The sequence below is a fragment of the Triplophysa dalaica genome, chromosome 7 (genome assembly GCF_015846415.1).
Source record: "Triplophysa dalaica isolate WHDGS20190420 chromosome 7, ASM1584641v1, whole genome shotgun sequence".
Taxonomy (NCBI): domain Eukaryota; kingdom Metazoa; phylum Chordata; class Actinopteri; order Cypriniformes; family Nemacheilidae; genus Triplophysa; species Triplophysa dalaica.
In genome coordinates, this window is record NC_079548.1 from 1,026,961 (window position 1) to 1,047,061 (window position 20,101).

Below are 20,101 nucleotides of genomic sequence, written 5' to 3' on the forward strand. Positions count from 1 at the left end.
TGCATATTGTTTTGCACTATTTGCCTGGCCGGGGGGGCTGCTTTAGAATTTAGAAGTTAGACATAATTAATATTGCATAAGAATTTATAGTCTTTAATATTTGAACTGTGGTTCTTTCTACTTTATCTCAAATGTGTGCTTTCACTGTGCGTGTGTGCGTCTATGTCAATGTGTGTAAGTATGTATGTATGTGTGTGTGGAGCATTTGTATGTCTGTCTTTTGTTGTTTTCACCTTTTTCTTGATTTTACAGGTATATCCCTTTAGTTGTTTTACATGTATTCAATGTGTCTCATGTACAGCTGCTTTGTACACACACACACACACAAGACATGGTGCTTGGTCCAGTCCACAAGGCACGAAACTAGAACAGGACGGGCAGGGCCATGACAGTATTTGCGCATGTACAGTTTTCATCTTGCGGGGGAATCACGCTGCCAGCCCAACATCGTGATGACTGTAAGCCATCGGCGATGGATGATGTCATTGTCTATCGGCCCAGCCGGTAGAAACAGACATTTCTTTCTTTTTTCATTCATTTTTAATATTATTCCATTTATTATTATTTTCATTACATATTTACTAACCCTTACTAGTTATTATGCCTTTTCTACATTATATTGATCATATATTCATTTATTATATAATTTTATTATTCACTTTTATAGACATTATTGACAAACTGGACTCTGACTGCGGATAGTTGGATCTATAAGGAGCAAAACTGTCATGAGGTCATTCATACCTGCTGTTGATCTTCTCAGTTTCTCTATTTCAGCTCTGTGTTTGTTTCTCTCCCGTTCGATCTGAGCCTGGAGATACATGAAGGTTGTGTAACATCTTCCACTGTTCTCTTGTCTCATTCGCTCTACGTCCTGAAGAAGTGATGCTATCTGTGTGCTGCGCTCCAGAACAAACACACCACCTCCGAACAATTGAGATGTCTCCACTTCAGTAGATGAAGAGCTAAAAATATTCATTTTACTGAACAGTCGACCAATTATATTCTTGTCTTTGATGATGACAGTGATGGCATGTTTGTTGATTCTTGAGCTGAATAAACTCTGGATCTCCTGGAGTTCTGTTTTGTGTTGGTCAGTTAGCGGAGCGCCAGGAATGATGATGAGGAACACATGAACTCCAGGACCACAGAGAGACACACAGTTGAGAGTCTGATGCATCATCTCTTCATCTGAGAGTCCAGTCAGAGCTGGAAGACTCACAACATTGATCAGACGCTCATGTACCTCCGCTTCTCTCTTCACACACACTGTTCTGCTCTCTCTCTCTCTCTCATGTGAAACAGATACACTCTTTCCCTTTCTCTTTTTTCCTCTTATGAGTTTTGATATGAAGATCTTCAGTGATTCATCAGCTCCACACAACACCAAATTCAGCTTCTGTTGACTGGTGAACTTTACACCTCCTTAAACGACAACAAAAACACATTTCATCACAACATTAATTCAGACATTAAACTTGTGATGAATTACATGGTAACCTTTTGTTTATTTCTGTAACTTACTGCTTGAGCGGTCATGATGTGGACTTTGCTCTGTATCTGTCAGAGGATGAATGCATGATTAGTAATGAATGATAAAATCCATTATATTGATATATGATTCAGGCATGTGATTGGCCAAGGACAAACCAGAAGGAAGACTGCACTCGCCCAACCCCATTCCCCCCAAAAATAATATTTTACGTAAATGTAACATAATTTAAAACAACTGTTTGCCAAAAATATATTTTTTTACTTAGCAGCACAAAAACAAACTATTACAATTACCCAATTCAGACGGGCAATTTTGAAAATATCAGTTCAAATATTTATCATATTTATTAACAGTCACCTGAACAATATTTAATAAAATAGATGGATGCTTTGTGCAAATATAGTATGTTAATGTCAAATAAGTAAGGGACAAGGCAGGCATCTGGTTGAATTGTGAATGTGAAATATTTTATTAGCTCATTTTAACCGAATGCAGACCTTCCATGAGGAAAAGCAGTTTAATGTCACGAACAGACTATTTGGTAGAATCATTTGTAAATATAATGTCATACATGTTAAAAAAAGAAATGATTTATTTTTCATTTGTTAAAAAAACCTGTCAAAATGATTTGCTGCATCCGGGTTACAGCGTGTTATTAGTTTTGAGAGGTTGTTATCTGGGAATAACGAACCTGCAAATGTTGCGACAGGCCAATCAGAATCTAAGCAGATAGATGAGGCCTCATATCCGTTAAAGATCCACATTATCTGCGCTAGTATTGAGTGATACTGGTTTCATGCACATTCTTGTAAAATCCAACTCAAGTCTTAAATACAAATCTAAATATTTAATCAGCGCTGTCTCACCACACTATGAGCGCACGTGGAGGGGCAGGAATAGGGACAGCGTCAAATATGATAACCGCAGAACATAGCTTAAATAAATTACTAAATATATTTTTCCTGAATACTGATCATACTCATTGAATGTCAAAGTCTGGAAATACAGCCATTAAGCTCTTGCACAATTGTTTCTCTTCTATCTCTTTACAATGTTCATGACAAAACCGGAATGAAGAAACATTCGTCTTTTACAATTATGTCTTCAAATGTTATCTGACGTGTAGGACACCACCAATGAATGATGTGATTTTAATGAGGTGTTAATGACCAGTCTAAATGCTGGAAACATATCAATGATGCAGAGACCTTCTTTGGCTTTAATATACTACAATAATTATTAGTGTTATTAAAAAATTATAACAATTATTAATTTGTAAATCTCAGGGAATCTCATATGTGGCCTTCTGTGATATTGTTACAGAGATAAATGATGGGATCGGGGGTTTTCGGCAGTTTTATATCATTTTATGTTATTTTTCTATGGTATGTGATAGTGTTTGGACCTGTAAACGGTTAACATTCATTATGGTGCGTGACGTCAGGCCAAACAAGAAGATTGAATGCTAGGCTAATTAATATACGAATCAGCTTTCATGAGGCGCTTTGCATTGACTATTTATGGGTAAAAATGAGCGTGTACAGGGCAGATATGAGGCTGATTCACATACGCACACTTGTGTGATCTGTGATATATTGAGCTAATATTGCTTACAGGTGTGCGAAATAAATTACAGTGTTAAAACTACTTCTGTGACCATTCGTCTTCTGTGACCGTAGTTGTCACTGTCACTGTGCTACTTCAACCCGATCAGTTACGCTCTTTACACAAATGATATCTGCCCATGATGTCAGAACACAGTTCATAAATGTTGTTGAAAATGTATTTGGAAACATACTTACAATAGCGTCCTATGATAGGTAAATGGTGTAGATGAGTTGTAGCTTTCTTTTTGACTGATTGAGTGTCTCTGTGTTGTTCTTCAACATCAGATTCTTTTTGTTCCTCCTCTGATATGAAGGATCTGCTCAGTTCTTCATCCACTGATGATCCTTCTTCTTCTGTTTCGTCATTTATGTTACATCTGAGATACTCATTACGGTTTTCTTCAAGTATCTTATGTAGCCTGTGGGATATAGAGGACCATCCGTCCGTGTCAGTGTCCAGATGAAGATGTCCTCCTGCACACTCTGCTGTTAACTCATTAATGAATTCATTCTGTAACACAGACGTTGACGTTTCCTCATCTGTAGTCAGAACTATTGTGTGTTTCATGGCCTGATCACCACATACGTTCAGCACATGTTTGACTCGGTTTCTGTCGTCTTGACTGAAGTCATGATGCTGCAGTATGAGAATGATGACGTGAGGTCCTGGATCACACATACTGACACACTCTTTCACTCCATCTGTGATCTGATGGTACAAGAGGTTCTGCTGGAGCAGATGAGGACAGTTGATGAGTGTCATGTGTTTTCCTCTGACTCTCTCAGTGCAGTGATGATCATCTGGAGAAGATTCAGTCTCAAACGCTGATCTACACAACATCAAGTTTCCCACTCGACTGTTTACTGACACATCTTTACCCAGAAGAACAATCCTCACTGTAACACAACAAACACACATTTACTGTTTACTGACACATCTTTACCCAGAAGAACAATCCTCACTGTAACACAACAAACACACATTTACTGTTTACTGACACATCTTTACCCAACAGAACAATCCTCACTGTAACACAACAAACACACATTTACTGTTTACTGACACATCTTTACCCAGAAGAACAATCCTCACTGTAACACAACAAACACACATTTACTGTTTACTGACACATCTTTACCCAGAAGAACAATCCTCACTGTAACACAACAAACACACATTTACTGTTTACTGACACATCTTTACCCAACAGAACAATCCTCACTGTAACACAACAAACACACATTTACTGTTTACTGACACATCTTTACACAACAGAACAATCCTCACTGTAACACAACAAACACACATTTACTCACACATCTTTACCCAGAAGAACAATCCTCACTGTAACACAACAAACACACATTTACTGTTTACTGACACATCTTTACCCAGAAGAACAATCCTCACTGTAACACAACAAACACACATTTACTGTTTACTGACACATCTTTACCCAACAGAACAATCCTCACTGTAACACAACAAACACACATTTACTGTTTACTGACACATCTTTACCCAGAAGAACAATCCTCACTGTAACACAACAAACACACATTTACTGTTTACTGACACATCTTTACCCAGAAGAACAATCCTCACTGTAACACAACAAACACACATTTACTGTTTACTGACACATCTTTACTCAACAGAACAATTCTCACTGTAACACAACAAACACACATTTACTGTTTACTGACACATCTTTACCCAGAAGAACAATCCTCACTGTAACACAACAAACACACATTTACTGTTTACTGACACATCTTTACCCAGAAGAACAATCCTCACTGTAACACAACAAACACACATTTACTGTTTACTGACACATCTTTACCCAACAGAACAATCCTCACTGTAACACAACAAACACACATTTACTGTTTACTGACACATCTTTACCCAGAAGAACAATCCTCACTGTAACACAACAAACACACATTTACTGTTTACTGACACATCTTTACACAACAGAACAATCCTCACTGTAACACAACAAACACACATTTACTGTTTACTGACACATCTTTACACAACAGAACAATCCTCACTGTAACACAACAAACACAAATTTACTGTTTACTGACACATCTTTACCCAACAGAACAATCCTCACTGTAACACAACAAACACACATTTACTGTTTACTGACACATCTTTACCCAGAAGAACAATCCTCACTGTAACACAACAAACACACATTTACTGTTTACTGACACATCTTTACACAACAGAACAATCCTCACTGTAACACAACAAACACACATTTACTGTTTACTGACACATCTTTACCCAGAAGAACAATCCTCACTGTAACACAACAAACACACATTTACTGTTTACTGACACATCTTTACCCAGAAGAACAATCCTCACTGTAACACAACAAACACACATTTACTGTTTACTGACACATCTTTACCCAACAGAACAATCCTCACTGTAACACAACAAACACACATTTACTGTTTACTGACACATCTTTACCCAGAAGAACAATCCTCACTGTAACACAACAAACACACATTTACTGTTTACTGACACATCTTTACACAACAGAACAATCCTCACTGTAACACAACAAACACACATTTACTGTTTACTGACACATCTTTACACAACAGAACAATCCTCACTGTAACACAACAAACACAAATTTACTGTTTACTGACACATCTTTACCCAACAGAACAATCCTCACTGTAACACAACAAACACACATTTACTGTTTACTGACACATCTTTACCCAACAGAACAATCCTCACTGTAACACAACAAACACACATTTACTGTTTACTGACACATCTTTACCCAGAAGAACAATCCTCACTGTAACACAACAAACACACATTTACTGTTTACTGACACATCTTTACCCAACAGAACAATCCTCACTGTAACACAACAAACACACATTTACTGTTTACTGACACATCTTTACCCAACAGAACAATCCTCACTGTAACACAACAAACACACATTTACTGTTTACTGACACATCTTTACCCAACAGAACAATCCTCACTGTAACACAACAAACACACATTTACTGTTTACTGACACATCTTTACACAACAGAACAATCCTCACTGTAACACAACAAACACACATTTACTGTTTACTGACACATCTTTACCCAGAAGAACAATCCTCACTGTAACACAACAAACACACATTTACTGTTTACTGACACATCTTTACCCAACAGAACAATCCTCACTGTAACACAACAAACACACATTTACTGTTTACTGACACATCTTTACCCAGAAGAACAATCCTCACTGTAACACAACAAACACACATTTACTGTTTACTGACACATCTTTACACAACAGAACAATCCTCACTGTAACACAACAAACACACATTTACTGTTTACTGACACATCTTTACCCAGAAGAACAATCCTCACTGTAACACAACAAACACACATTTACTGTTTACTGACACATCTTTACCCAGGAGAACAATCCTCACTGTAACACAACAAACACACATTTACTGTTTACTGACACATCTTTACCCAGAAGAACAATCCTCACTGTAACACAACAAACACACATTTACTGTTTACTGACACATCTTTACCCAGAAGAACAATCCTCACTGTAACACAACAAACACACATTTACTGTTTACTGACACATCTTTACCCAGAAGAACAATCCTCACTGTAACACAACAAACACACATTTACTGTTTACTGACACATCTTTACCCAGAAGAACAATCCTCACTGTAACACAACAAACACACATTTACTGTTTACTGACACATCTTTACACAACAGAACAATCCTCACTGTAACACAACAAACACACATTTACTGTTTACTGACACATCTTTACCCAGAAGAACAATCCTCACTGTAACACAACAAACACACATTTACTGTTTACTGACACATCTTTACACAACAGAACAATCCTCACTGTAACACAACAAACACACATTTACTGTTTACTGACACATCTTTACACAACAGAACAATCCTCACTGTAACACAACAAACACACATTTACTGTTTACTGACACATCTTTACACAACAGAACAATCCTCACTGTAACACAACAAACACACATTTACTGTTTACTGACACATCTTTACACAACAGAACAATCCTCACTGTAACACAACAAACACACATTTACTGTTTACTGACACATCTTTACCCAGAAGAACAATCCTCACTGTAACACAACAAACACACATTTACTGTTTACTGACACATCTTTACCCAACAGAACAATCCTCACTGTAACACAACAAACACACATTTACTGTTTACTGACACATCTTTACCCAGAAGAACAATCCTCACTGTAACACAACAAACACACATTTACTGTTTACTGACACATCTTTACCCAGAAGAACAATCCTCACTGTAACACAACAAACACACATTTACTGTTTACTGACACATCTTTACCCAACAGAACAATCCTCACTGTAACACAACAAACACACATTTACTGTTTACTGACACATCTTTACCCAGAAGAACAATCCTCACTGTAACACAACAAACACACATTTACTGTTTACTGACACATCTTTACCCAGAAGAACAATCCTCACTGTAACACAACAAACACACATTTACTGTTTACTGACACATCTTTACCCAACAGAACAATCCTCACTGTAACACAACAAACACACATTTACTGTTTACTGACACATCTTTACACAACAGAACAATCCTCACTGTAACACAACAAACACACATTTACTCACACATCTTTACCCAGAAGAACAATCCTCACTGTAACACAACAAACACACATTTACTGTTTACTGACACATCTTTACCCAGAAGAACAATCCTCACTGTAACACAACAAACACACATTTACTGTTTACTGACACATCTTTACCCAACAGAACAATCCTCACTGTAACACAACAAACACACATTTACTGTTTACTGACACATCTTTACCCAGAAGAACAATCCTCACTGTAACACAACAAACACACATTTACTGTTTACTGACACATCTTTACTCAACAGAACAATTCTCACTGTAACACAACAAACACACATTTACTGTTTACTGACACATCTTTACCCAGAAGAACAATCCTCACTGTAACACAACAAACACACATTTACTGTTTACTGACACATCTTTACCCAGAAGAACAATCCTCACTGTAACACAACAAACACACATTTACTGTTTACTGACACATCTTTACCCAACAGAACAATCCTCACTGTAACACAACAAACACACATTTACTGTTTACTGACACATCTTTACCCAGAAGAACAATCCTCACTGTAACACAACAAACACACATTTACTGTTTACTGACACATCTTTACACAACAGAACAATCCTCACTGTAACACAACAAACACACATTTACTGTTTACTGACACATCTTTACACAACAGAACAATCCTCACTGTAACACAACAAACACAAATTTACTGTTTACTGACACATCTTTACCCAACAGAACAATCCTCACTGTAACACAACAAACACACATTTACTGTTTACTGACACATCTTTACCCAGAAGAACAATCCTCACTGTAACACAACAAACACACATTTACTGTTTACTGACACATCTTTACACAACAGAACAATCCTCACTGTAACACAACAAACACACATTTACTGTTTACTGACACATCTTTACCCAGAAGAACAATCCTCACTGTAACACAACAAACACACATTTACTGTTTACTGACACATCTTTACCCAGAAGAACAATCCTCACTGTAACACAACAAACACACATTTACTGTTTACTGACACATCTTTACCCAACAGAACAATCCTCACTGTAACACAACAAACACACATTTACTGTTTACTGACACATCTTTACCCAGAAGAACAATCCTCACTGTAACACAACAAACACACATTTACTGTTTACTGACACATCTTTACACAACAGAACAATCCTCACTGTAACACAACAAACACACATTTACTGTTTACTGACACATCTTTACACAACAGAACAATCCTCACTGTAACACAACAAACACAAATTTACTGTTTACTGACACATCTTTACCCAACAGAACAATCCTCACTGTAACACAACAAACACACATTTACTGTTTACTGACACATCTTTACCCAACAGAACAATCCTCACTGTAACACAACAAACACACATTTACTGTTTACTGACACATCTTTACCCAGAAGAACAATCCTCACTGTAACACAACAAACACACATTTACTGTTTACTGACACATCTTTACCCAACAGAACAATCCTCACTGTAACACAACAAACACACATTTACTGTTTACTGACACATCTTTACCCAACAGAACAATCCTCACTGTAACACAACAAACACACATTTACTGTTTACTGACACATCTTTACCCAACAGAACAATCCTCACTGTAACACAACAAACACACATTTACTGTTTACTGACACATCTTTACACAACAGAACAATCCTCACTGTAACACAACAAACACACATTTACTGTTTACTGACACATCTTTACCCAGAAGAACAATCCTCACTGTAACACAACAAACACACATTTACTGTTTACTGACACATCTTTACCCAACAGAACAATCCTCACTGTAACACAACAAACACACATTTACTGTTTACTGACACATCTTTACCCAGAAGAACAATCCTCACTGTAACACAACAAACACACATTTACTGTTTACTGACACATCTTTACACAACAGAACAATCCTCACTGTAACACAACAAACACACATTTACTGTTTACTGACACATCTTTACCCAGAAGAACAATCCTCACTGTAACACAACAAACACACATTTACTGTTTACTGACACATCTTTACCCAGGAGAACAATCCTCACTGTAACACAACAAACACACATTTACTGTTTACTGACACATCTTTACCCAGAAGAACAATCCTCACTGTAACACAACAAACACACATTTACTGTTTACTGACACATCTTTACCCAGAAGAACAATCCTCACTGTAACACAACAAACACACATTTACTGTTTACTGACACATCTTTACCCAGAAGAACAATCCTCACTGTAACACAACAAACACACATTTACTGTTTACTGACACATCTTTACCCAGAAGAACAATCCTCACTGTAACACAACAAACACACATTTACTGTTTACTGACACATCTTTACACAACAGAACAATCCTCACTGTAACACAACAAACACACATTTACTGTTTACTGACACATCTTTACCCAGAAGAACAATCCTCACTGTAACACAACAAACACACATTTACTGTTTACTGACACATCTTTACACAACAGAACAATCCTCACTGTAACACAACAAACACACATTTACTGTTTACTGACACATCTTTACACAACAGAACAATCCTCACTGTAACACAACAAACACACATTTACTGTTTACTGACACATCTTTACACAACAGAACAATCCTCACTGTAACACAACAAACACACATTTACTGTTTACTGACACATCTTTACACAACAGAACAATCCTCACTGTAACACAACAAACACACATTTACTGTTTACTGACACATCTTTACCCAACAGAACAATCCTCACTGTAACACAACAAACACACATTTACTGTTTACTGACACATCTTTACACAACAGAACAATCCTCACTGTAACACAACAAACACACATTTACTGTTTACTTACACATCTTTACACAACAGAACAATCCTCACTGTAACACAACAAACACACATTTACTGTTTACTGACACATCTTTACCCAGAAGAACAATCCTCACTGTAACACAACAAACACACATTTACTGTTTACTGACACATCTTTACCCAGAAGAACAATCCTCACTGTAACACAACAAACACACATTTACTGTTTACTGACACATCTTTACACAACAGAACAATCCTCACTGTAACACAACAAACACACATTTACTGTTTACTGACACATCTTTACCCAGAAGAACAATCCTCACTGTAACACAACAAACACACATTTACTGTTTACTTACACATCTTTACACAACAGAACAATCCTCACTGTAACACAACAAACACACATTTACTGTTTACTGACACATCTTTACCCAGAAGAACAATCCTCACTGTAACACAACAAACACACATTTACTGTTTACTGACACATCTTTACCCAGAAGAACAATCCTCACTGTAACACAACAAACACACATTTACTGTTTACTGACACATCTTTACACAACAGAACAATCCTCACTGTAACACAACAAACACACATTTACTGTTTACTGACACATCTTTACCCAGAAGAACAATCCTCACTGTAACACAACAAACACACATTTACTGTTTACTGACACATCTTTACACAACAGAACAATCCTCACTGTAACACAACAAACACACATTTACTGTTTACTGACACATCTTTACCCAGAAGAACAATCCTCACTGTAACACAACAAACACACATTTACTGTTTACTGACACATCTTTACCCAACAGAACAATCCTCACTGTAACACAACAAACACACATTTACTGTTTACTGACACATCTTTACCCAACAGAACAATCCTCACTGTAACACAACAAACACACATTTACTGTTTACTGACACATCTTTACCCAACAGAACAATCCTCACTGTAACACAACAAACACACATTTACTGTTTACTGACACATCTTTACCCAGAAGAACAATCCTCACTGTAACACAACAAACACACATTTACTGTTTACTGACACATCTTTACCCAGAAGAACAATCCTCACTGTAACACAACAAACACACATTTACTGTTTACTGACACATCTTTACACAACAGAACAATCCTCACTGTAACACAACAAACACACATTTACTGTTTACTGACACATCTTTACCCAGAAGAACAATCCTCACTGTAACACAACAAACACACATTTACTGTTTACTGACACATCTTTACCCAACAGAACAATCCTCACTGTAACACAACAAACACACATTTACTGTTTACTGACACATCTTTACCCAACAGAACAATCCTCACTGTAACACAACAAACACACATTTACTGTTTACTGACACATCTTTACCCAACAGAACAATCCTCACTGTAACACAACAAACACACATTTACTGTTTACTGACACATCTTTACCCAGAAGAACAATCCTCACTGTAACACAACAAACACACATTTACTGTTTACTGACACATCTTTACACAACAGAACAATCCTCACTGTAACACAACAAACACACATTTACTGTTTACTGACACATCTTTACACAACAGAACAATCCTCACTGTAACACAACAAACACACATTTACTGTTTACTGACACATCTTTACCCAACAGAACAATCCTCACTGTAACACAACAAACACACATTTACTGTTTACTGACACATCTTTACCCAACAGAACAATCCTCACTGTAACACAACAAACACACATTTACTGTTTACTGACACATCTTTACCCAACAGAACAATCCTCACTGTAACACAACAAACACACATTTACTGTTTACTGACACATCTTTACCCAACAGAACAATCCTCACTGTAACACAACAAACACACATTTACTGTTTACTGACACATCTTTACCCAACAGAACAATCCTCACTGTAACACAACAAACACACATTTACTGTTTACTGACACATCTTTACACAACAGAACAATCCTCACTGTAACACAACAAACACACATTTACTGTTTACTGACACATCTTTACCCAGAAGAACAATCCTCACTGTAACACAACAAACACACATTTACTGTTTACTGACACATCTTTACCCAACAGAACAATCCTCACTGTAACACAACAAACACACATTTACTGTTTACTGACACATCTTTACCCAGAAGAACAATCCTCACTGTAACACAACAAACACACATTTACTGTTTACTGACACATCTTTACACAACAGAACAATCCTCACTGTAACACAACAAACACACATTTACTGTTTACTGACACATCTTTACCCAGAAGAACAATCCTCACTGTAACACAACAAACACACATTTACTGTTTACTGACACATCTTTACCCAGAAGAACAATCCTCACTGTAACACAACAAACACACATTTACTGTTTACTGACACATCTTTACCCAGAAGAACAATCCTCACTGTAACACAACAAACACACATTTACTGTTTACTGACACATCTTTACCCAGAAGAACAATCCTCACTGTAACACAACAAACACACATTTACTGTTTACTGACACATCTTTACCCAGACAGAACAATCCTCACTGTAACACAACAAACACACATTTACTGTTTACTGACACATCTTTACCCAACAGAACAATCCTCACTGTAACACAACAAACACACATTTACTGTTTACTGACACATCTTTACCCAACAGAACAATCCTCACTGTAACACAACAAACACACATTTACTGTTTACTGACACATCTTTACCCAACAGAACAATCCTCACTGTAACACAACAAACACACATTTACTGTTTACTGACACATCTTTACCCAAAGAACAATCCTCACTGTAACACAACAAACACACATTTACTGTTTACTGACACATCTTTACCCAACAGAACAATCCTCACTGTAACACAACAAACACACATTTACTGTTTACTGACACATCTTTACCCAACAGAACAATCCTCACTGTAACACAACAAACACACATTTACTGTTTACTGACACATCTTTACCCAGAAGAACAATCCTCACTGTAACACAACAAACACACATTTACTGTTTACTGACACATCTTTACCCAGAAGAACAATCCTCACTGTAACACAACAAACACACATTTACTGTTTACTGACACATCTTTACCCAACAGAACAATCCTCACTGTAACACAACAAACACACATTTACTGTTTACTGACACATCTTTACCCAGAAGAACAATCCTCACTGTAACACAACAAACACACATTTACTGTTTACTGACACATCTTTACCCAACAGAACAATCCTCACTGTAACACAACAAACACACATTTACTGTTTACTGACACATCTTTACCCAGAAGAACAATCCTCACTGTAACACAACAAACACACATTTACTGTTTACTGACACATCTTTACCCAACAGAACAATCCTCACTGTAACACAACAAACACACATTTACTGTTTACTGACACATCTTTACCCAACAGAACAATCCTCACTGTAACACAACAAACACACATTTACTGTTTACTGACACATCTTTACCCAACAGAACAATCCTCACTGTAACACAACAAACACACATTTACTGTTTACTGACACATCTTTACACAACAGAACAATCCTCACTGTAACACAACAAACACACATTTACTGTTTACTGACACATCTTTACCCAGAAGAACAATCCTCACTGTAACACAACAAACACACATTTACTGTTTACTGACACATCTTTACCCAACAGAACAATCCTCACTGTAACACAACAAACACACATTTACTGTTTACTGACACATCTTTACCCAACAGAACAATCCTCACTGTAACACAACAAACACACATTTACTGTTTACTGACACATCTTTACCCAACAGAACAATCCTCACTGTAACACAACAAACACACATTTACTGTTTACTGACACATCTTTACCCAACAGAACAATCCTCACTGTAACACAACAAACACACATTTACTGTTTACTGACACATCTTTACCCAGAAGAACAATCCTCACTGTAACACAACAAACACACATTTACTGTTTACTGACACATCTTTACCCAACAGAACAATCCTCACTGTAACACAACAAACACACATTTACTGTTTACTGACACATCTTTACCCAGAAGAACAATCCTCACTGTAACACAACAAACACACATTTACTGTTTACTGACACATCTTTACCCAACAGAACAATCCTCACTGTAACACAACAAACACACATTTACTGTTTACTGACACATCTTTACCCAGACAGAACAATCCTCACTGTAACACAACAAACACACATTTACTGTTTACTGACACATCTTTACCCAGAAGAACAATCCTCACTGTAACACAACAAACACACATTTACTGTTTACTGACACATCTTTACCCAGAAGAACAATCCTCACTGTAACACAACAAACACACATTTACTGTTTACTGACACATCTTTACCCAACAGAACAATCCTCACTGTAACACAACAAACACACATTTACTGTTTACTGACACATCTTTACCCAAAGAACAATCCTCACTGTAACACAACAAACACACATTTACTGTTTACTGACACATCTTTACCCAACAGAACAATCCTCACTGTAACACAACAAACACACATTTACTGTTTACTGACACATCTTTACCCAGAAGAACAATCCTCACTGTAACACAACAAACACACATTTACTGTTTACTGACACATCTTTACCCAACAGAACAATCCTCACTGTAACACAACAAACACACATTTACTGTTTACTGACACATCTTTACCCAGAAGAACAATCCTCACTGTAACACAACAAACACACATTTACTGTTTACTGACACATCTTTACCCAGAAGAACAATCCTCACTGTAACACAACAAACACACATTTACTGTTTACTGACACATCTTTACACAACAGAACAATCCTCACTGTAACACAACAAACACACATTTACTGTTTACTGACACATCTTTACCCAGACAGAACAATCCTCACTGTAACACAACAAACACACATTTACTGTTTACTGACACATCTTTACCCAACAGAACAATCCTCACTGTAACACAACAAACACACATTTACTGTTTACTGACACATCTTTACCCAACAGAACAATCCTCACTGTAACACAACAAACACACATTTACTGTTTACTGACACATCTTTACCCAACAGAACAATCCTCACTGTAACACAACAAACACACATTTACTGTTTACTGACACATCTTTACCCAGAAGAACAATCCTCACTGTAACACAACAAACACACATTTACTGTTTACTGACACATCTTTACCCAACAGAACAATCCTCACTGTAACACAACAAACACACATTTACTGTTTACTGACACATCTTTACACAACAGAACAATCCTCACTGTAACACAACAAACACACATTTACTGTTTACTGACACATCTTTACCCAGAAGAACAATCCTCACTGTAACACAACAAACACACATTTACTGTTTACTGACACATCTTTACCCAACAGAACAATCCTCACTGTAACACAACAAACACACATTTACTGTTTACTGACACATCTTTACCCAACAGAACAATCCTCACTGTAACACAACAAACACACATTTACTGTTTACTGACACATCTTTACCCAACAGAACAATCCTCACTGTAACACAACAAACACACATTTACTGTTTACTGACACATCTTTACCCAGAAGAACAATCCTCACTGTAACACAACAAACACACATTTACTGTTTACTGACACATCTTTACCCAACAGAACAATCCTCACTGTAACACAACAAACACACATTTACTGTTTACTGACACATCTTTACCCAACAGAACAATCCTCACTGTAACACAACAAACACACATTTACTGTTTACTGACACATCTTTACCCAACAGAACAATCCTCACTGTAACACAACAAACACACATTTACTGTTTACTGACACATCTTTACCCAACAGAACAATCCTCACTGTAACACAACAAACACACATTTACTGTTTACTGACACATCTTTACCCAACAGAACAATCCTCACTGTAACACAACAAACACACATTTACTGTTTACTGACACATCTTTACCCAACAGAACAATCCTCACTGTAACACAACAAACACACATTTACTGTTTACTGACACATCTTTACCCAACAGAACAATCCTCACTGTAACACAACAAACACACATTTACTGTTTACTGACACATCTTTACCCAACAGAACAATCCTCACTGTAACACAACAAACACACATTTACTGTTTACTGACACATCTTTACCCAACAGAACAATCCTCACTGTAACACAACAAACACACATTTACTGTTTACTGACACATCTTTACCCAGAAGAACAATCCTCACTGTAACACAACAAACACACATTTACTGTTTACTGACACATCTTTACCCAACAGAACAATCCTCACTGTAACACAACAAACACACATTTACTGTTTACTGACACATCTTTACACAACAGAACAATCCTCACTGTAACACAACAAACACACATTTACTGTTTACTGACACATCTTTACCCAGAAGAACAATCCTCACTGTAACACAACAAACACACATTTACTGTTTACTGACACATCTTTACCCAGAAGAACAATCCTCACTGTAACACAACAAACACACATTTACTGTTTACTGACACATCTTTACCCAGAAGAACAATCCTCACTGTAACACAACAAACACACATTTACTGTTTACTGACACATCTTTACACAACAGAACAATCCTCACTGTAACACAACAAACACACATTTACTGTTTACTGACACATCTTTACCCAGAAGAACAATCCTCACTGTAACACAACAAACACACATTTACTGTTTACTGACACATCTTTACCCAGAAGAACAATCCTCACTGTAACACAACAAACACACATTTACTGTTTACTGACACATCTTTACCCAACAGAACAATCCTCACTGTAACACAACAAACACACATTTACTGTTTACTGACACATCTTTACCCAGAAGAACAATCCTCACTGTAACACAACAAACACACATTTACTGTTTACTGACACATCTTTACCCAACAGAACAATCCTCACTGTAACACAACAAACACACATTTACTGTTTACTGACACATCTTTACCCAGAAGAACAATCCTCACTGTAACACAACAAACACACATTTACTGTTTACTGACACATCTTTACACAACAGAACAATCCTCACTGTAACACAACAAACACACATTTACTGTTTACTGACACATCTTTACCCAGAAGAACAATCCTCACTGTAACACAACAAACACACATTTACTGTTTACTGACACATCTTTACCCAACAGAACAATCCTCACTGTAACACAACAAACACACATTTACTGTTTACTGACACATCTTTACCCAGAAGAACAATCCTCACTGTAACACAACAAACACACATTTACTGTTTACTGACACATCTTTACCCAGACAGAACAATCCTCACTGTAACACAACAAACACACATTTACTGTTTACTGACACATCTTTACCCAACAGAACAATCCTCACTGTAACACAACAAACACACATTTACTGTTTACTGACACATCTTTACCCAGAAGAACAATCCTCACTGTAACACAACAAACACACATTTACTGTTTACTGACACATCTTTACCCAACAGAACAATCCTCACTGTAACACAACAAACACACATTTACTGTTTACTGACACATCTTTACCCAGAAGAACAATCCTCACTGTAACACAACAAACACACATTTACTGTTTACTGACACATCTTTACACAACAGAACAATCCTCACTGTAACACAACAAACACACATTTACTGTTTACTGACACATCTTTACCCAGAAGAACAATCCTCACTGTAACACAACAAACACACATTTACTGTTTACTGACACATCTTTACCCAGAAGAACAATCCTCACTGTAACACAACAAACACACATTTACTGTTTACTGACACATCTTTACACAACAGAACAATCCTCACTGTAACACAACAAACACACATTTACTGTTTACTGACACATCTTTACCCAACAGAACAATCCTCACTGTAACACAACAAACACACATTTACTGTTTACTGACACATCTTTACCCAACAGAACAATCCTCACTGTAACACAACAAACACACATTTACTGTTTACTGACACATCTTTACACAACAGAACAATCCTCACTGTAACACAACAAACACACATTTACTGTTTACTGACACATCTTTACCCAACAGAACAATCCTCACTGTAACACAACAAACACACATTTACTGTTTACTGACACATCTTTACCCAACAGAACAATCCTCACTGTAACACAACAAACACACATTTACTGTTTACTGACACATCTTTACCCAGAAGAACAATCCTCACTGTAACACAACAAACACACATTTACTGTTTACTGACACATCTTTACACAACAGAACAATCCTCACTGTAACACAACAAACACACATTTACTGTTTACTGACACATCTTTACCCAGAAGAACAATCCTCACTGTAACACAACAAACACACATTTACTGTTTACTGACACATCTTTACACAACAGAACAATCCTCACTGTAACACAACAAACACACATTTACTGTTTACTGACACATCTTTACCCAACAGAACAATCCTCACTGTAACACAACAAACACACATTTACTGTTTACTGACACATCTTTACACAACAGAACAATCCTCACTGTAACACAACAAACACACATTTACTGTTTACTGACACATCTTTACCCAGAAGAACAATCCTCACTGTAACACAACAAACACACATTTACTGTTTACTGACACATCTTTACACAACAGAACAATCCTCACTGTAACACAACAAACACACATTTACTGTTTACTGACACATCTTTACACAACAGAACAATCCTCACTGTAACACAACAAACACACATTTACTGTTTACTGACACATCTTTACACAACAGAACAATCCTCACTGTAACACAACAAACACACATTTACTGTTTACTGACACATCTTTACACAACAGAACAATCCTCACTGTAACACAACAAACACACATTTACTGTTTACTGACACATCTTTACACAACAGAACAATCCTCACTGTAACACAACAAACACACATTTACTGTTTACTGACACATCTTTACCCAACAGAACAATCCTCACTGTAACACAACAAACACACATTTACTGTTTACTGACACATCTTTACACAACAGAACAATCCTCACTGTAACACAACAAACACACATTTACTGTTTACTGACACATCTTTACCCAACAGAACAATCCTCACTGTAACACAACAAACACACATTTACTGTTTACTGACACATCTTTACCCAACAGAACAA

The 20,101-nt window shown here is 36.8% G+C and overlaps 1 protein-coding gene across 4 annotated transcripts in view; it reads right to left on the reverse strand.

The window, feature by feature from the left end:
* The window catches only part of LOC130425700 (GTPase IMAP family member 8-like), a 41,643-nt gene that overhangs the window by 2,869 nt on the left and 18,673 nt on the right, over positions 1-20,101 (reverse strand). For all 4 annotated transcript variants that reach the window (XM_056752061.1, XM_056752062.1, XM_056752060.1 and 1 more), the window contains 3 exons: positions 3,298-3,999; positions 1,525-1,560; positions 745-1,425 (listed from right to left, as the gene is read on the reverse strand). In XM_056752061.1, the coding sequence (XP_056608039.1) occupies positions 745-1,425; positions 1,525-1,560; positions 3,298-3,999 (1,419 nt within the window). The remainder of the gene's footprint in view (positions 1-744; positions 1,426-1,524; positions 1,561-3,297; positions 4,000-20,101) is intronic.